General features: G+C 33.8%; 1 protein-coding gene across 2 annotated transcripts in view; it reads right to left on the bottom strand.

The window, feature by feature from the left end:
- Nucleotides 1-21628, bottom strand: part of DMD (dystrophin) — a 2107999-nt gene that overhangs the window by 730662 nt on the left and 1355709 nt on the right. For both annotated transcript variants that reach the window (XM_063083086.1, XM_063083084.1), the window contains exon 48: nucleotides 3430-3594. In XM_063083086.1, coding sequence (XP_062939156.1) covers nucleotides 3430-3594 — 165 coding nt within the window. The remainder of the gene's footprint in view (nucleotides 1-3429; nucleotides 3595-21628) is intronic.

Consider the following 21628-nt stretch of genomic DNA (forward strand, 5'->3'; position numbering starts at 1 on the left):
TCAAAACTGTTTAAAAACTTTATTTTTTGGTTTTCAGTCAAGTTAAGCAAAGTCCATTTATCCCATCTTTCTTTGATTGAAAAAAGAAATGTTTAATCTCTTTAAGCAGAGGGCTATCGCAGGCTGTAAAGACTAAAATTCTGTATTTTAAAGCAGAAGAACTCTGCGATCTTAATAAATCATTTATTAGACAGTGAGTAGAGACAGAAGCTAGACAAACAGAGATAAAGAACTAGGTAGGTTATTAAATTATTCACACAGGTCACCATTTCCTGATTACAAGCTAGGGATTTGAGAATTATTGGGAGAAACTCTCAAGTCATCACATATACAGTATGATTTTATGTTCTTTTTGCCTTGGATACCACCATAAGCAGAAGAAAAAGGCGAAAGGAATATTTTTGAAATCTGCAATCCAGAGATAAAAATCTCAGAACAGGCACAGAGGACTGAAGCCAGGGAGTTTTCTGCCAGGGAAAAGCAGCTGCCTCTCCCCTCAGTGATTTAGACCAAGCTGCAGGAGGCAAATATCATGACTCTCTGAAACTACATATAGCAGTGAGAGTGGTGACTTGTAGCTTTGATAAAGAAAAGTTATTAACACAGCTGAGAGTGTCTTTTATTCCAAACTGCAGGGATTCTTTGGCAGAAAACTATGGACAATGGACAAACAAAGACTTAATGCAGGTTTTCAATATTTGAGAATCATTCTGGGAAGCACAGACTGGTACTAAAGTCACTTTGGTTCAGTGAACAGTATCTATGTATGTCAGGGGATTTTAAAAAATCTTTTCTCTCCAATATATTCCATGAACAGAGATAGCTAGTGTTTGAGTATATGTTTCATTATTTTAACGAAGAGGCACATTTTAACCATAGATTATATTTAAATATCGAGAAATGTGCTTTTACTTGTGAGTTACAAAAAGCTACTTCTGGTTGGGAGGAAAGAGTTTATGGCTTTTCCTCTTTGTAATACTAAATCAAGGACTTTTAAGGAATATACTGGATCCAAGATAATTAAGAATCTGGCTGAGGTTATTGGGTATTGAGCCAAGTAACTGTACTTTCTTGTTGGGATTGTTTATTGAAAGATGAAAAATTAGTATTGATGAGATGTAGTTTCACTGGTGAATAGGAGCTAGTCAAATACCTCTGAGGACTCTGTGTACTAGTTAGGCGGAAAAACTGAAAGGATCCTAGAACGGATGGCTTCTCTGAACTGATATGGGCTTTGTGCTCACTCAGTCTTGCCTTTGTGACCATGCAGGGAGACTGGGGCATGGCATCAAAAACCATGCCTTGGCATCAAGACCTCCACTGGGCCATTAATGTGCAGCCTGTGTTGTTACTTGTCCTGTATACTTCCTTAGAGATAACTAAATTTGTTACTGGGTAAAGCCTATTGTGACTCATGAGTCTGATCATCAGACCAAACTTATGACCATGGCACTTGTTGAGCAGGCTGGATTTTGCACTGGTGAAATGCTGTTTACCTGTGACTAACACAATGCCATCCACTCTTGGGGGTAGGTATCAGAATAGTAGATATAAGTGCCAGGAAGAAGTAAGGTAAAAGTAGTGAAGTATACTTTGCTAATATAACTCATTTTAGTTATAGCAAACCTCTCTCTATCTCCTTATCCTCACTCCAGCCTACCTTTCCCAAACTTTCACTTTGTCTTCTCTAGATGATCCTCAGACTCCTTGTATCTTTGCTCTCTCTTCTAGCAAAAAAGCAACTAAATGGAGATGAAAGTGTTAGGTTTCTATAATCCTGGAAAGTAAAGAAATTTAACAATCTGATCAACAAACTAAAAGGAAAACTTTACTCAAAGATGTTACATATCTTTTTTAGTCCAAAGTTGACAAACATTACATTAATTAATAGGTTGGGCTTTCAACTGAATTTGTTTATGTGACGGGCTACTTCAACTTTTGCACCCATAAGGAAATGCAAAACATGGCAGTATGTTGGGACAAGTTCTAAGAACAGGTTCCTGAGAAGGGAGAAAGATAACAATCGACATGTATGGAGACTCTGAAAGGAGATGGTGGCGTCCAATTGGCATGTTTTTCTGGAGCCCTAGGCTTACCTGCAGCATCTCATAACCATTCTGGGTGCCTTGTTACCAACTTTATTCACTGACTTAAAAATACTTACAAGTAACCACCATATACTGGGCCCTGGGCTGGGGGTGTTTGGAAGTGAGTGGGGGAGAGGAGATAAGTAAGAGGATGCCCTCTGCACTCGAAGAACAGTGTAATGAAGTATTCAGGTCTGTAAAATTAAAGTGTAAATCAACATACAAAGTCAATAGGAGACAGCTAAAGAGGTTTATAAGAAATTCTAACAGGGATCCTAACTGTGCTTGTGAAAGAGAAGACAACTTTGAATAGGCACTTAGACTGTGAACTTAGTCTTGAAGGATGGAGGAAAATTCGTCATGCTCAAACAAACTGAAAGAAATCATTTAAAGAAGAGAAAAAATAAAGAACAAATGTCTGGCATGAAACCACATGAATGTGAAGATGCCATATAATTTGGTGTGGCTAGAATATAAGGAGAGGTTGTTGGCAGAATAAGAGAATAGAAAGGTAAACTGGAGTCGGTCTGAGAGGGCCTTATCATTTCTACTAAAGTGCCTACATATTATTTTGCAGGCATTTAATCTCCTAAACAACTTCAATTTTAGATAAGGAATTTATAAATCTGTATTAAGTGTTATTAAAGCAGGGATGGAAAATGGATCACAGTAACAAATAAGAGCAAGCATTCTAGTGATATGAGTTTAATGAAAGCATTAGATCTAGTAAATGCTGAGAAAAAATGCTAGACAAATAGTAATAATAATTATTATTATAACAGCAATGACGATGCTGACAAAGATTCTTTCCATGGTAAAACTTTAGTCAACCTTCTGAACCTTCTTCTAGGCCTGTCTAGAAGAGTATTATACTTCCTTGTATAATACTCTTAGCAAAGAGCCCTGCTAAGTCAGTTTAGCACCCTTGATATCTGATCACCCTCTATGTCTGATCAGGTTTCTCATCTGCCACTATCCCCCAGGTGATATCTGATCACCCTGGCCTGTCTTCAGCAAGAATCCTAGTAGGTCGGTTTAGCCAGAACCCCCTACCCCGATCCTTCCTCTTAGTAACTGTCCATCCACTAACCCCCACACTGCTCCTTGGCTATAATTCCCACTTACCCATGTATTCGGAGTTGAGCCCAATCTCTCTGTCCCACTGCAAGACCCCTCTGCAGTGGTCCCCTATACCTGCTGTGATGGTCCTGAATGAAGTCTTCCTTACCAAGCTTTAACAAGTAACAATTTTTGCTTTAACAATGATAATTATAATGAATGAGAAATATCAGTGATATTGCCATTCTTTTAGAAAACAATACTTAAAGCAGAAAGTCCCTACCTTAATATCAAATGGTCCTGTTTGATTTGGTTGGTTGTAAATTTCCAACTGATTTCTAATAGGAGACAGCCACAGAAGCAGATGATTTAACTGCTCTTCGAGCTGCCCAAGGTCTTTAATGTGAGTCTCAATTTCTTCTTGTTTCTCAGGTAAAGCTCTAGAAACCTAAAAGGAAAATAAAGATTTAATGATAAACAATTTTAATGGATAAACAAAAAAGGGAAAAAGTATTTTTGAAAGTTATTTATCACAAAATATTTAGAAATTTACTGATTTTGGTGTTTTAACAGCATATCAATTACTTACATATGTTATGTGTTAAGGTTTAATTAATGTATTAAAATTATTTATCAACACTATCCAAAAATTCTATGATTTAAAGACACTAATGCCTTTTTGGAAATTCAGAACACACGCCTCACACAAATGCACCCGCAAGTCCAACTAATAACAGTAAATGAGTACATTCTTCATTTATCCACTCACTAAATATAATGGTGTGTTGTGTATTATATGCCAGACACACTGCCTTTGTAGTTATAAAAATGGATAAGCCAAGTTATTCAGCATTAGCACCAAATATGTAACGCACGTCTCCTAAATCTCAAATGAATGATTTACGTTCAAAAAACATCATAAAATTAAAACCAAACCAAACTATAATTTTTGTTTGTATAACAATAATTTCTTCCACTATATTTGTTTCTAGCTTTCATTAATGTTAAGAAAAATTATAAAAGTTAATTTTTTTATGTACAAGGGAAACTGGTGTGAGGTTTGCATTTTTGCGATTTATAGTTTGTGAGCCCCGGTGTAACCAAGTAAAGCAGAAGCAGAAAAAAGAATGAAATTCTGCCATTCACAGCAACATGGATGAACTTAGAGAAAATTATATTAAGTAAAATAAGGCAGCCACAGAAAGAGAAACACCACATGTTCTCACTCATAAGTGGGAGCTAAAAAATAAACAAAGAAAGAAAGAAACAAAGATACAACAATCACAATAATTCTTTGAATTTTCAAAAGGAGAGAATGGAACTGATATTACCTGAGGTGGGAAATGGGGAGAGGGAGGGGGTAAGGGAGGAATTGGGAAAGAGCCATGAAAAATGATTATATTGTGTAATGTTGAATATACTAATTATCCTGATTCCAGCATCACATATTGCACACCGGTATTGATATTCTGATCTGCACCCCACAGATATGTACAATCAACTATGTTTCAATTAAAAAAAAGAAAAGTAAAAAGAACATTTGGATTAGAGTAGAATATAACAAAATGATTGTAAGTTATTTTTATTAAGAGCTTAATATATACCAAGCATCATGCTTGGGACTTTCACATTTATTCGTTTCATCAATCTATCCAATGACTCTATGATATAGGTACTATTGTTGTCCCAGTATTATACATGTATTATGACATTGGGGTTGAGAAACGTTTACTAGCTTGGGAAGCAGTACGACACAGTGTTAACAATGTGGGGTTTAGGGTTAGGCTGCTTGGATCTAAATCCTGGTCCCAGCTCTTACCTTTTAGGCAAGTTTTCTCTTACTCTAAATGCTTTCTCTCTCTATTAGGGACAATGATCGTACCCACTTCATAAAGTTACTATAAGGATTAAATAAAGTAAAAGTAATCCATGAAAATAGCCTTGAGCAATACTCTGTATGATAACAAATAACAATAAAGTTATTAAATGTTAGCAATTATTACTCAAGCTTAAGTGTAAATCAAGAGCCAGGATGATCAAGAATAAAGCATTTTCTTTTAGAATATCAGGGGTTAAAACCAGTACCTAAGAATAAAGAATGTAAACTTGTAATGGCAACTCTTTGTGATATTATTAATAATACCATTCTAATAATATAAGTATAATAGTTCATTGTAATACAAATAAAATGTTATATAATATAAATCTATTATATAATAATCTTATGATATTATGAATAATGAAGGAGAATATTTTGAAAGTAAACTAAATAAGCATACTAATATACTAGTGCATCTTTTAAACAATACCACATATCTTGGAACAATTGTTTAAGACACTTTTTAAAAGACTTACTAATGAATATTATATTCTTTAATTGGACCCAAGAGTTGTGGGTTAAAAAAAACAAAAACATTTACGGACAAAATAACCAATCAATTAATTTATAGAGGAAGAAATTTTACCCAAGATCTTATTATATGCAAAGAATGTGTACATTGAAACATGTTGTAAATACATTTACCCATGTTGTGTGAAATGCATGTCAGTGCATGAGTAAAGGGTTAACATCCAGCATGGACTGATGCAGGCCACCCTGGGACTGACCTTAGGCTCCCACAGCAATGTTTCCTTAAAGCACTAACTTTCAGATGAATGGGAATGTTGGGCCTGCCTTTGTTGTGTGAATCTGCACCTCAATAGGGGGAGGTGTGAGTTGGAATACAGGCCTTGGGTCTATGTGACTAAAATGGTGCAAAAGATTGATGGGAAATAGAGGTGGTGGCTTGTATTTAAGACTACCTGCACACACTTTGGCTCTCAACCCCGGCAGCATTTCCCTGGGTAGGTGAAGGGGCAAAAGAAGAAGAATGCTCAGGCAATATGGAATGTTTTCCCGTGAATAATGAATCATGATACTATATCTGCTTTTCCTGACTTGTATCCTGCTATAAAGTCAAGTGAACATAACATTAGATGAATTGTGCCTATTTGTGTTTCTTGAGTTCAAATCCATAACTATGTCTGTAGTGCTGAACTCTGTGTGTGTGTGTGTGTGTGTGTGTGTGTGTGTGTGTGTGTGTGAGAGAGAGAGAGAGAGAGAGATGATATCACAAATGTAATTCTATGTCTGTAATACGTAATATAATAATGCCCTCAACTTATTTTTGTAGCATTTAAAAGGAGATAACTAAACATTTTATTTTTATTGGATCATTTTCTACTCACAAGTACATGTAAAAACTGTTTTACAGCTGCAACTAACAGCATCTAAAAGCCTCTCGATTCTAAACCTACTGGAGATAATAGCCATCATATTTTCCCCAAATCTCTAAAATTGAGCTATGAACTCCTTTTTATCTGATCACAGAATAGTTTACATTTCATTTAGGCTTCATATATAAGCACAGAAATCTGCACAGCATTTAACTAATATTGTTGGTTTCCTTCTCATCCTCCCAATCCATCCACTCCTGGTGATAGAGGCAGAACAATTCCTGACAGAAAACAGCGCAGTGGGTGAGATTTGACTAATACCTGGAATAGTAAAATGAGCTTTTTTTTTTTTTTTTTTTTTTGTCTTTTTGTGACCAGTAAGGGGATCGCCCGCACCGCGGGCCCAGTGAGCGCACCGGTCATTCCTATATAGGATCCGAACCCGCGGCGGGAGCACTACTGCGCTCCCAAGCGCTGCACTCTCCCGAGTGCGCCACAGGGCCAGCGTAAAATGAGCTTTTAATAAGACTTAGTTTTCAGCTTATGATGTCGCATTAGGTATATCCTCACAGACCTCGTACTTCCACCATGATAACATTTACCTCACACTATTTAATTTGTTATTTACATTGACCTCCCCTCACTGAGCTTTGATTTCTGGATGAGCTGGGTTCCTACACATGATAGACCCTCAATAAATATCTGTTGAATTTTTGAATCACAGACACTTTCCAAATGCAGTATTAATTTCTTTTTGTTCAGTGTGAGGAGCAATATCCGTCTAGAGTAGCCAACCATATAAAAACGTAAATTGTATCAAGTTAAACAACTTTGCTTAACAGAAAAAAAGAATTAATAAACTGGACTACATAAAAATCACAAGCTTCTGTATGACCAAGGAAGCTATAGGCAAAGTCAAAAGACAGACAAATGCAAAAAAAAAAAAAAAATTGTGATTCACATCTTCACATGTCAGATAAGGTAAGGGACTAATTTTCCTAACACATAAAAGAGCTTCTGCAAATTAATATGAAAAAAGACCAACAAATCCAAAGCAAGTTGGATAAAAGACAGAGTCACAGGAAAGAAAATACAAATGAATTTTCTTAAAGAAAAGAAGCTTAGCCTTGGTCATAGTGAGAGAAATGAAGAATTAGACCTTCATCTATTGCACTGGCAAAAACCCAAGTCTGAAAATACACTATGCTGCCAAGGCTGTGGGAAAATGCAGATTCTTCTATATGGCTGGTGGAATGTATCAATTGGTGCACAGATTTGTGGAAGACAGTTTGGCAATGCCTATCAAATATGTATAACCTTTGAACCAGAACTTTTACTTCTGAAAATTTATTTTGTACATATATTTCTGGAACTAAAATCAGTGATTGGTGAGGGTATGTCAGATGGTAGACGGATGAGGTGGGAGACTTTTTACAGTGCTTTTAAATTTTTGAACAATGTAAATGTATTACGCTTTGCAAAGTAAGTTAATTTAAAAAGGAAAACTATTAGCTTTTCTTCTTACCTTAAAAAATTGGTGAGAAATTACACCTTGTATATTTAATAACAAATCATTATTAATAGAATAGAACTTATCTAAAGCCATCATTCAAAAATGCTCTGAATATTTTCTTATGACAATATCACTCAGTTAATGGTGCAATAGAAATTGAGACTTTCTAACATAATTTTTGTGTTTTCCCTCACCCTCTTAAAAACAGTCTCTAGGAATTGAAGGTTTGTTCTATATAGTCCATGGAAAAAGATAACAGGTGTGAGTAATTTAAAGTGTGGACTAAGAGCAAGCTTTTGTGTCAGTTTCTATGTTTTTAAAAATAATTTACTTTTATATTTACTACTTCATATCATCAAAATATAGACACAAACACTTCACTAGTGAAACACATCATTTGTCCTAATAATCTTTTCAAGTATTGTAAAACCATGCTCTTCATACAACATGTTCCCTGTGGTGAAAGAAAACAATTAAACACATTCAATTCCCTTATGTGTTAATTTAGTATCTAACCAAATCTTGACCTAATTTCACACAAGATTAGCTTCCTTATTCTTTCAATTTCTGAATGTTAATTTCAAATGTGTAAAAGTTTTAGTATTAAGATAAGCAGAGGTGTCTGCTTTAGAAATAAATAATAAATATTGACTTCATACCTTCTACAAAAATTATTCTAGAGAAATTAAAGTACTAAGTGTAAAAAATAATAATAACAGAACTAGAATAAAATATTGGTGTGGGGAAGATTTTCAGAAACAAAAAGGAATATGAAAAAAATGATTAAGTATAATATTTGTATTATTCATCTAGAAATTAAAGCCAATAAACAATTAAAATAAATGACAACTGGGAATATTTGCAGCATCTATCAGACAAAGGGTAACAGTTTTACTATCTAAAAAGATCTTCCAATGAATAAAAAAGACAGAATCTACTGGAAAACTGAATAAAGAACATAAGAAATTGACGAAAATGCCAACAGCCAACAAGCAAAACAAACAAACAAGAAAAATAGAAACTAATCAATGAAATACAAATTAAAACACCAATGATATACTGTCATTTACCTATTATATTGACTTCTAAAAGATATTCGTCAACGTATTGGAAAATAAGCAATCTTATGATGTTTGTTGGAGCACAAATTCTTATATTCGTAGGGAGTAATTTGATAATTTATACCAAAAACCAAAAAGTGGTCACATTGTAGAATGTTGAGTATACTAATTATCCTGATTTGTGCATCACATATTGCACATAGGTATTGACATTCAACACTGTACCACACAGATATGTACATCAACTATGTTTCAATTAAAAAAATTAATAACAGAAAAGACTTCTACCCTGAAAACTACAGATATTACTGAGAAATTAAGGAAAAACTAAACAAATAGAGGAATATACCTTGATCATGGAATAGAAAGTCCAATATTGTAAAGATTTCAGTTATCTTCAAATAATCTACAAATCCAGTGCAATTCCAATGAAAATTGAAGCAGCTAATTTTTAATAAAATTGGCATGCCAATTTTAATATTTATATGGAAGTACAAAGGAGCAAGAATATCTAAGGCAATCTTGAAGAACAACAAAGTTTAAGAATGTTTCAACCAGATATAGATATATAGATATTTATTATAATTATATGTGGTATTCATGTGAGAACAAATAGACAGTATACAGTTACCTAATTTATGACAATGGTGGCACTTTCCTTAAGTGGAGAGAGGATGATATTTTCAATATATAGTACCAGATCAATTGGATTTGAAATTACTCCACATCATACAAAAAAAAAAAAAAAAAAAAAAGAGAGAGAGAGACAACAAAAAATCAATTCCGGATTGTTTGTAGACCTCAGTGTAAAAAGAAATACATAATATTTCCAAAAGAAAATATAGAAAAATATCTTAATGATTTCAAGGTGATTATTTCTTAGACAAAACATAAAATGCATTAGCCTTAGAGGAAAAGATTGATAAAGTGCACTTCATTAATCAAGAAACACCATTTAGAGAAGAAAAGCAAGGCCTAGGTTGGAAAAAGGTATTTGCAATGCATATATCCGACAAAGGACTTGTATCCAAAGAACTTCTATATCTATAAGAAAAAGAAAAACAACTAATTTTTTAAATGAGCAAAATATTCTCACAAGAACTTAACATAAGAGGATATAAAAATGGCACTAACCATGAGGGGATTGAAAGTTAAAATACAATGAAGTACCAATTTACATCCACCATCATGGCTAAAAGGAAAAAGATTAAAAATATATATTCCTGATGAGAATGTGGAACAACTGGAACTCTCACACACTGCTGTTGAGAGTGAATTGGTAAAACCACATTGAAAAACCGTTTTGTGGTCATTCCAAAGCCAAACATACACATATCATATGACCCGGCCATTTTACTCCCAATTATATTCAAAAGAATTATGTACATGTACGCAGCAAAGGACATGTGCATTATTACAGCATTATTCATAATAGCCCCATGCTAGATACAACTCAAATTTCTATCAACAGTTGAATGGATAAACTGGCATATTCACATAATGGAATACTGTACAGAGAAACAATAAACAGATTACAGTACATGAAATAGCATAGAAGAATCTCACAAAAATAATGTTGAACTGGAGAAGGCAAACATAAGGGCATACTGGATGCTTCCATTTATATTAATTTCAAAGACAGCCAAAACTAATCTAGACATTAGAAGTCAGAAAAGTGCTTATTTTGGGGAGAGAGTGGTGGCTGGGAGGGGGGTGCGGGTTGTGAGAGGAGCTTCTGAGCTATGATTCTAACTCTTGGTCTGAGTGGCAGTAGCATGGGTATACTAAAATTTAAAAAAATCATCAGCTTCTATTATTATGTTTGTGTACTTTTCTATGTGTTTCATACTTCAGTTTAAAAGATTGTATGAAACTATATTAAAAGCCTTAAAAGTATTCATTACCTTCAACCCCCAAATTCCACTTCTATGAATTTTCCTAGGGGAATATCAGAGATGTACATAGAGCCAAGTGACAAGAATGTTCAGTTCTGTCATACTAGTAAAATACTGAAATAAAATTCCCCCACGTAGAATAAATTACATTCATATAATGGAATATATTTTGTTCATTAAAGTACATATCATAAAAATATTATTTTACAGTGAAAAATATTCATGACATATTAATTAATTAAAATAAGTTGTACACCACGCATAAATTGTCTTCAATAGTCTATGCATATTTTACGTATCATTATCTACACATAACAAAGGATCTGAATAGATACTTCTCCAAAGAAGACATACAAATGGCCAACAGGTATATGAAAAAATGTTCAATCTCACTGATTATCAGGGAACTGCAAGTCAAAACCACAATGAGCTATCACCTCACACCTGTTAGAATGACTATTAAAAAGATAAAAGATAAGAAGTGTTGGCAAGGATGTGGAAAAGAGGGAACTCTTGTTCACTGTTGGTGGGAATGTAAATTATTACAGCCATTATGGAAAACAGTATGGAGGGTCCTCACAAAATTAGAAATAGAACTACCATATGATCCAGCAATCTCATTATTGAGAATATATCTGAAAATATTGAAATCAGCATGTCAAAGAGATATCTGCACTCCCATATATATTGCAGTGTTATTCACAATAGCTAACATATGGAATCAAACTAAGTGTCCATCAAAGGATAAATGGATTAAGAAAATGTGGTGTATATGCATGATGGAATACTATTCAGCCTTAAAAAATAAAGAAATCCTATCCTTTGTGACAACATGGATGAATCTGGAGGACATTATGTTAAATGAAATAAACCAGGCACAGAAAGACAAATACCTCATTATCTCACTTATATGTGGAATCTAAAAAAGTTGAACTCATAGAAAGAAATGGTGGTTCTCAGAGGCTGTGGGATGGGGGGGCCTGAGGAGATGTTAGTCAAAGAACACAAAATTTCAGTTAGACAGGAGGAATAAGTTCTAGTGATCTATTGTACCTCACGGTGATACAGTTAATAACAATATACCGTGTACTTGAAAACTGCTGAGAGTAGATCACTAAAAAAACCCCCAAAATGTGAGGTAATGTATATGTTAATGAGCTTGATTTAGTCAATCCGCAATGTATATATAGTTGAAAATATCAGATTGTATACCATTAAACTATATATTTTTACTTACCAATTAAAAAATTATTAAAAATGTACATATAGATACACATGTACATATTTTTAAATGTTTGAAAATACATTCACCAATTTATTAGCCATGACTTTGGGGGTGTTATTAAGTAAATATAATTTTTTTAATTGTTAATTTTTTTTTGTCTTTTCAAAGTTACCACACAGAAAGAGCATTATTTTGTATGTTTTAAATGTTAAATAAAAATAAATGAATATATTACTGGTTGAGTGGCTACCTTTTCAATATATTAGCAACAATAAAATTGCTATTATAACTTAGTATTACAATATGCTACAGGTAGTCTATGACAGATTTTACTTATATTAATTAGTTTTCATATTTTTATCCATGACTTAGAAAGTATGTCTAATTTTCTGCAATTAACAAAAGAGGAAATTAAGCCTCAATAATAAGAATAATATTCCTCAAGTTATTAGTAAGTAAAAAACTTGGCATTAAACATCTGGGTTTTCCTGACTCCAAATTCTACTCTTTTCTTCCCTCTACTCTCACAAAACATACTTTCTACTATCTTTAAAAATCTAACGTATTACTTGATATATGGAGCTATTAGAAATCATACTTTTCAAAAGTTTTTATTTTTGTGGGAACAATCTATACTCTTAATATTCACTATCATTAAAGAGATACACATTTAGAAGTGAACTTCAATAAGAAACAATATAAATAAAACGAATGCATATAGACATATTTTTGAAAAAATACTATTTGAAATTTGTTGATTCTATTTTATAGGGACTAGAAGATAAGTTAGATTGTTTATTGAGTAAGCTTTTGGATTATGATTAATCCAAAATCATGATTAAATGATCTTCATATTACTGTAATAAGTAACTTCTATATTTTGGTAGAATTGTCATTCATTTTATAATAGAAACATAGATAAAATAAGTTGTTATAATGGTTAAAAATAACAACATAAGAATTGCCAATTCAAATAAGTAGCAATTTGCATGATGGTTTATTTTAGCATTATTTCCCAAGAATTTAATGTAAATGCTGAATTCTGAACTTTTCTTTTTTTTTTTTTTTTTCGTGACCGGCGCTCAGCCAGGGAGTGCACCGCTCATCCTTATATAGGATCTGAACCCGCGGCGGCGGAAGCGTCGCCGCGCTGCTAGTGCAGCACGCTACCGAGTGCGCCACGGGCTCAGCCCTGAATTCTGAACTTTTCAAATTTAAAAATATAAATGATATTTGATTGAATTTTACCTTAATTTTAAAATTCTATCTCATACAATTTCAAATAAATACCAGGTGAATGAAATTTTAGATGTAAAAAATAAAACTGTAAAAATGATTAAAATATAGGTGAATGTTCTTATAGTTTTGATTTAAAAATTACAATTTTGATTTTAAAACCATAAAGTGATAGACTTAAATTCATAATAATATAAAATTTCTTTTAAAAATATTTTAATTTATTTTTTATTATTCAAAATATTTTAAAATTCACTTCTACATATTTGTGGGATACAGTGTGTTATTTCAATACATGCATATACTGCACAATGATTCACTTAGGGTGGATAGCTTAGTTTTCTTTACATAAAATATCAAACAAGCAAAAGAAAAAAACAAAAACAATCCATCTTTTTGACACTCAGTAATTTGACAGACACTCTTAAGCAGTTAGCTCAGTTGGTTCCAGCATGACCTTGTTAACACCAAGGTCAAGGGTTCAGATCCCCTTACAGGCCAGGAAAGATAAAAACACTTCCACAGATCAATAGGAAAAACACAAATACTCAACAGGAAAAAAAAAAATGACAGTGATGAGGAATAGACAATTCATGAAAGAACTACTACTGACCTATATGTCTATTAAAATTGTTTAACTTCATCAGGAACCACAGAAATGAACATTCAAACAGAGAAGTATAATACTTCATCTATAGACTTGGCAAAGATTTTTTAAAATACTATGCAGGTACTTCAAAAAGTTCATGGAAATGAATGGGAAGCATGTAAGTTGGAATATCTCTGGGAGTGAGGTCGGGAGTGGGTGGAGTAGGTTTTTGCAGTTCATATCCAATGTTCCAAAGTCTAAAACATATTCCTCCACTTAGACCAGAGATTTTACTTCATTTATTTTTTTTTTTAAAGAAAGCAAAATTTATTCAGTTTAAAGGCTGGCCTTTTATGCTGAACCTACAGCTTTTTTTTTTTTTTTTTCATTTTATTGAAAAAAAACAAAATAAATAAAATAAAATTACTTCATTTTTTTAAAGCCCACTATGTAGGAGGCTTTTTCAGAGGAGAAGACGACTTTGTCTTCCCAGAAGAAAAAGCCTCCACTTTGCTTTATGAGGCAAATCCAAACCATGAATGGGTTGGGGCCTGTGCAGGCCACAATGCAGAGATTTTACTTCTAATAATTTATCCTAAGGAAACAATAATGTGCACATATATTAAGCTACAAGAATGTTCACCACAGTCTCACTTATGGATGCAAAACATTTAAAATAGCTTACATGTCCACCAATAGGGTATGGGTATAAAAATTATGGGATATCAGTACAGTGAAATACCAAGAAGCCATTTAAAAGGTGATATAGATGTATATTTAGCTATGTAGATTTATATTTAGTGATATGAAAAAATGTTCGATGCACCAAACATTTAACAGTGGCAATTTCTGGGTAATAGGTTGTCTTAGTTGCATTTTTTTATTTTTCTGCAATGAACATGTACTATGTTTTAATAAGAAAACAACTATTTTAAACATAGGTACACATGTATTCTTCTTCTATAGAAATAGATAATATATGTGCAGCACTTACAATGTGACAAGCATCGTTTTAAGTGTTATATATATCAATAACATCTAATAACAACCCTATAATGTAGGTACTAATTTTGTCCCCATTTTACACATGAAAACCTGACACCCAGAAGCTAAGTGACTTACACAAGGTCACACAGCTGATAGGTAGTAACTAAACTAGAATTTGAACCCAAATTTTGAGAAAATATACTGACATGAGTGCAGAAGAAACTTTGCTTTCTTTCACAGTACTTCTTAAAAATAAATTCCTTTAGTTACTGATTGGATCTTACTAAAATTTCATCATAACTTTGAAAGTACATGGGATGATAAAGTCCTATCGTCTTTGTAACTACAAAATTCAGCTTTCAAAATTGCCACTCATTGTTTTATTCTCTTGCTTAAAATCATATGACTGATTGCCAATTGCCTCCAAATTCATTAGCTTGCCTTTATTAAAAAATAGCCCTTAACAATCTGACCCTATCTTCCGTTCTTTACATCTTTCTAATAAGAGAACTTTCCATTTTGGTCTGTTTCATCATCATCATCTACCCTGCCATTAAAATGTCTTCTTTTTTCCTTAATAAAATATCTCTTTTTCTAATTGACACATATAAAACCCTTCCCGATCCTTCATGTTTTGGGTAATAAAAGTGCCATTGCCTCAGAGAAAATTGCTTAATCCCTCTGGATGGAAATAATTATTCTTTCTAATAAAACTCTGTAGTATTTATTATCTGGACTACTTCATTAGACACTGTCAGTTATTACTTTTTTCTTTATTCTACTATTCTCTTCCAACTTGTGTCTTCTTCCCTTGCCTCTCCCCAAAAGCTTGAACACACACACACAGAAACATGCACACGCATGCGTGCACAAACACACACAGGGCCACGTTCTTTGTTCATCCTTAGCACTTTCTCTCACATGGTCTAGCATTTGTTAAATGAATAATCATACAAACCAATCATTTGCTTATAGAGCAGAGAAAAGAGAAAGCAAAACTGAGGATTCAAAGTAGAACTCTCTTGAAAATGCTTATGTTTTCACATATGATATTTCTAACTCTGCTTCTCATTTCAGTTTACGTGTGAATGTCCAAATTCACTAGAACAATCAGAACAGGTCTTGCTTGGCAGCTGGACTGGTGAAATTTGATTTGAGGAACACAGGTGTATGAGAGGGTAGGATCTGGTCAGTTAAGAAGACTAAGGAACAAATATACAAAGCTCATTTTTGACGTGTTTCTGTCGGTTACATTGATGTCGTGGATTCTGGGGCTGGAGACAGGACTAGAAAATCATTCTTTAGAGCATCAGCAGTAACAGTGTCCATGTAATTAATTCAATGAATATTTACCTGGTAACTATTTCTGTTGATTGAAGTTGACCATTGCATGACTGCGTATAAACTTCCAACACCCAGCCACTTTGAAAAAAGCTAAATAACAGTGCACTCTGGATTCATCTTAAATAAATACTCTCTTGCTATCATCATCAACAACAAAAAACTTCCAAAATTTAGTAATACCAATTAAATAATTCATGTAAACCATTACCTTCTTTTGGAGAAAAAGCATGTAGTATGAAATAATTGGAGACCTCATTTTGCCTCACATTTTTTCAACCTCAATAAATCAAAGCCACTAGAGAACCAGACTTAGGAAAGCTATATTCCCAGGCACAGTACTTAATTAATTTTTACAACTGGTCTCATGGTAAAATATCCCTCACCAGGAGGTCATTTATTTTCTTTCCCTCTGGAAATTTAATAAAATAATAATGAATATAAAACTGAAAAATATATTATGGTTATAGGCCACTAAACGTTTAAAAATTATAAATCCATATACAATTTTAAATTGGCCAATGATGAATCATTTTTAGGACAGTCATCCCCCACTGGCATAGCTATTGGGATTTTACTTTAAAAGTAAGTGCATTTTATTTTTAAAGTATGTGGATTTTACTTACAATGTGTATAGATTTATATTTCCTATATTGCTTCCAGTTTTAAGTGAATGTAATAGTGAAGTCTCCTGTATCCAATCACAGTATATATTAGTTTTATTGCATAACCACTTCATTACCACACCTGGATTTTGTTATTGTTGCAAGAGATCTCAAACACACAATACATGATGAGATAAATGACCATTTCTAGCAAGATTTCAAAGTCAGTAAAATTTGATGCACAATAAATAGGTTTACAGACCTTGGAGGACTCTGCCCTTATTACCACAGTAAACCCATATTGGCTTGTCAATAAACCTTGGTGTTCATGAGCAATATTCTTGTTCATTAATTTTTTAGTTTGCAGTATAAGCAACTACATGGTAAAAGAATCCTTAATAATACACATAATACATGGGAAATACTTTTTGATTGTTCACCTTGATTCAAACCTACCTTAAAGTAAGGTAACAAGCCCTGTAACAGCTCCTGGAGGCATTAGACAAGTGAAGTGAATTGGCAAAATTGATTTGCCCAAACAAATAGCTCTCATTTATCTTCTAAAATGGATTTTATAGGGATTTACGCCCACCTAACTATCCACCTACCCATACACTCTTTCCTATGTAACGTGATTTTGATCACATACTGTTTAAACCTTGAGGACAATAAAACTCATAAAGAAGTTAAAGTGTAATTTTATATGACACACACACCACAGAATGTGTTGTTACAAATTAACCCTATCTTTTTCTCTCTCCCTCCTTCCCAGCCATATCACTCTAAAACAAAGGTTCTAGAAAGCAGCAGCAGCCTGGCTAAGGAAAAAGGTCCTTTGGACTCTTAGAAAACATTGCTTTTAATTTATTTGTTTTCTTGTTTTGTTAATTTGTTTTGTTTGTTCCAAAATCAAGGAGAACTAAGCCATGATCTGTGCAATTTTACCCAAGCAACAGGAATAATAATTAATTATAATACCTTGATATTTATTAAGTTAGTCCTTGAGGTGTCTGTTAAAATTAGCTTCCTTAACAATGGAATTTACAAAACAGAGCCTCCTCTTTTTTATTTTTATTAAAATTACCGTATTCCAAAACATGTACTTTAGGGGAAAAAGGGGAAAAATATACTAAGTGATCATATATCCTTAATTTTAGAAGTTTCATTTAAAAAACAATTTAACTATCTAAATGTAACTTTAAATTTACGTTAATTAATATCAAATGCAATTTAAAAATCAGTCTCTCAGTTCCACTCGAAACATTTCCAGTGCTCAAAAGCCATGCCATGTTGAACAGCACAGATAAAGAATATATTCATCATTGCAAGAAATTATCTTGGACAGTGCTACAAGCCATGCTACAGTACTCGCTTCAGGAATGATGCATCTAAAAGACTTGTAAATCTGCGTGAATGTTCTTTTTTAAAGGATAACGAAAAATTTTAGAAAATGATTAATTCAGAGGTGTTCAAATATATACACCAATTTGACAGTTTTGATGACATGACCATGAATTACTGCTTTTAATCTCAACATTTTCTGGCTAGAAAGCTTATTGTTTTCTAAAAACCATTTTCTAAAAGAAAAAAATAATCACCACATGGAAAAGGAGTTCTGTTTCTCTGCCCTCATCTGAATGGAATCATTTTATTGTGATGTGTAAAAAATCATGATTAAGAAGTATTTTTGTAACAAATGGCACAATCTGCACAACTCAAATTTATATTTTCTTTGTGTAGTTTTCCATACTGTTGCAAATTGACGCATTGTTGTTATTTATACCATGAAGTAAATGCATATTGCATTACCCACTAAATGAAACATGCCTAACAAAGAAGAAAACCAATGTCCCTGGGAATTTTAATCTTACTGACAAGTAAAAGAATAATATGATATAGAATAGCAACTCCTGGAAATAGTGATGCTTAGGGAGGATATTTATTGATTTTGAATGCAACAATGGGAGGGAGGTAGCATCGGCCTATGTTAAGTTGAAGCTTTACGAGGTGTGCAGACAATATGAGCAAAGAGAATAAAACTCAGAGATGGTGGGTCTCTTCATGCTAGACAGATGAGGAAAGAGCACAGAAAAGAACTTTGAAGAATAAAAGAAATATTTGATATCTTTGGAAAAAAATGAAAAATCAGGCAGAAGTCAGGAGCCACCACGATTTCATTTTCTCCTAAGATTGTTGCTATCAGCACATTCCAACAAGAGCCTAGGGCAAGAGGCAGCACATCATGGATCAAATCCAGTACAGTTTGAGAGCTAAGAATCGTTTTTACACTATAAATAGTGTATTGGGACACAGCCATGTCCATTTGATTATGTATTGATATGTATTATGGTTGCTTTTGTACTAAAATAGCAGTGTTGAATAGTTGTGGTAGAGAACTTATGGCCTGCAAATTCTAAAACATTTAATATCTTGACCATTACAGAAAGCTTGCTGACCCCTGCTCTAGATGATCAGGTCCAACCTCCTGTCTGTCTAAGTCTTTTTCCTGCCTGTCTCCCAGAGCTGCTTTAAGAGGTGGGCCAATTAGGACAGTGCTAAGGGTTTAATACATGAAAAAAAAAAAAAAAAAAAAAAAAACAAAAAACTTTTAAACATAGTATCCAATAACTCATGTTTTTGTTTTGTTTTGTTTTGGTAAACTCATCTAACTTGGACAACGGACGACACAGTGTGATTCAGTGGAAATTTTTAAAAATCCACAACCTTCCTGGACTGTTGTTGAGAGAGTTTGTGGCCAGAACATGCAAATGTCTGATTCAGCTGGGTCATACACTTGGGATCAGCTGGCTGAAGCTTACAATCACAGTCAGCTGAAATTTGGAACTTGAATATACAAGTGGTAGATGTTTAGCACAAGCAGATTATCTACATTATTATTTAACTTTAATATTCTTTCATTGCCTTTCCAGGAAGTTGTGTGGTTCAGAAAACAGCAAAAAAAAATGGAACAAAAAAATTTAAAAATGGAAATGATGTGCCAACACACAAGCTAGAAACAAATTTTAAAAATACCATTATTATATTCTGTTGGTTACTTCTAGCCTGGATGAGCATAGAACTCTGCTGGCCAATATGCTTGCCACTAGCAATGCATGGCTACTGAGCATCTGGAGTGTGGCTATTTGAAATACAGATGGGCTATAATTGTAAAACACACACTAGATATTAAAGGCTTAGTACAAAAAAACGCCAAATATCTTAATATTTTGGTACTGATTACAATGTCAAAATGATACCATTTTAGATACATTGGATTAAGTAAAATATATTAAAATCAATTCACTTGTTTATTTTTAGAGTTTTAATGTGGCTACTAGGTTTTAAAATGACATACTTGGCCCCCATTATATTTCTTTTGTATAGCATTGGTACAGAATAGTGCTATGCAGTTAGGAATAGTAGAAAACAAATGAAAAATAATGTAAAATAAAGTCATGTGACTTTTAGTACATCTTATAAGTTCCTTATTTTAATAAAAAGTAAGAGGTAAAGAGTTTTTAATATAAAATCAATTTCTTTTTACTCCCACTAAATAAATGCTGAACAATATTTTAAGCAAGCAGTGTGAAGGATCACCAAATATTAATTGTTTCGGGCAAGCTGCCCCCAATATGTTTCCTACAGTCATGGCAACGAAACAGCCTTATGTGTGTTAATTCCATCTCCTTAATCTCTGTCCTCCATGTTTAATTGAGCTCTCACACTAAGGTCTTTGGGGACTGTCCTCCAATCATGTTGTGCAGAAAACCAGAGCTCTACAGTTTCATTTAAAGATCACTGCTTGTCCAATGTCTTTGGGCCCCAGGCTGCATACCATACAACCATATTCTTCATAACTTCTGGTCTGAGGGAGAAGGTACAGAAGAAAGGAACAGCTGCACATTGATAATTTTACTGTCAAATAAGAGAAAGGGAAAAAAGGGAGGGGGAAGATACAGACCTGGGGGCCATTCCTGGGTCTCCGATGAGAAAGCCTGTTGGTGGCTTACCCTGCAGGAGGAATGGGCAGCATAATGAGGGGGAGGAAAGAAAGGCATGTTACTCGGAAAGGGCAGTGAGAGTAGAGGAACTGCATCAATACTGCATGGGGGGTGTTGAGTAACAGGAAGGAAAATCAGGTGACCTCCAATACCATCTCTGCCACTATTTGTATAATTCAGGGGCCTTCACTGAGTATCTTTGGAACTCCAAGTCCTCAACTGAAAAATATAGAGATTGGATTAGACTAGCTCTGAGGTCTCTTCTAGCTTGAGTGTTCTATGAATAAATTTTGTCTCTGGTAGAGAACAAAGCAATGTACACAGCCCTGAGCATGTCACTGAGTTTAAAGGAGACAAAGCTTGACACCTGGATGCCTGTGCACACAAAAGATGTTCTCTGAGGGTTTATTAGGAGCCTGTGACATAGGCCTAAAATGTGGAAAATCTCCTGACAACGAGATACCTTGTCACCCTAAGCAGATGTAAGCTTAATTTTCTTCACAGTAAGATAATGAGCAATATAATAGAGCCTAACAAAGCAATTTTGCATACAGGCTTAACACAATCAACTGCTATAGTGTTTCAGCCATTTATTTACAGGATTTAAATGTCTTTCCTCTAAAGCCAGGATTTCTGCCAGATAACCTGTGTAATGGACCTAGCACAATGACCGACACCAAATGGCTAACAATATTGTGCAGCCCAGGGCTTTGCTGGTGGGGCTCATCTCCTGGCTCCAGCTAAGGTTGCAGCTACATCCCTGATGATGTGGCAACATTTTAGGCTCTGGTTTCCAAAAGAGAGCTGAGACAC

This window comes from Cynocephalus volans, chromosome X, assembly GCF_027409185.1.
Source record: "Cynocephalus volans isolate mCynVol1 chromosome X, mCynVol1.pri, whole genome shotgun sequence".
In the NCBI taxonomy this organism is placed as follows: domain Eukaryota; kingdom Metazoa; phylum Chordata; class Mammalia; order Dermoptera; family Cynocephalidae; genus Cynocephalus; species Cynocephalus volans.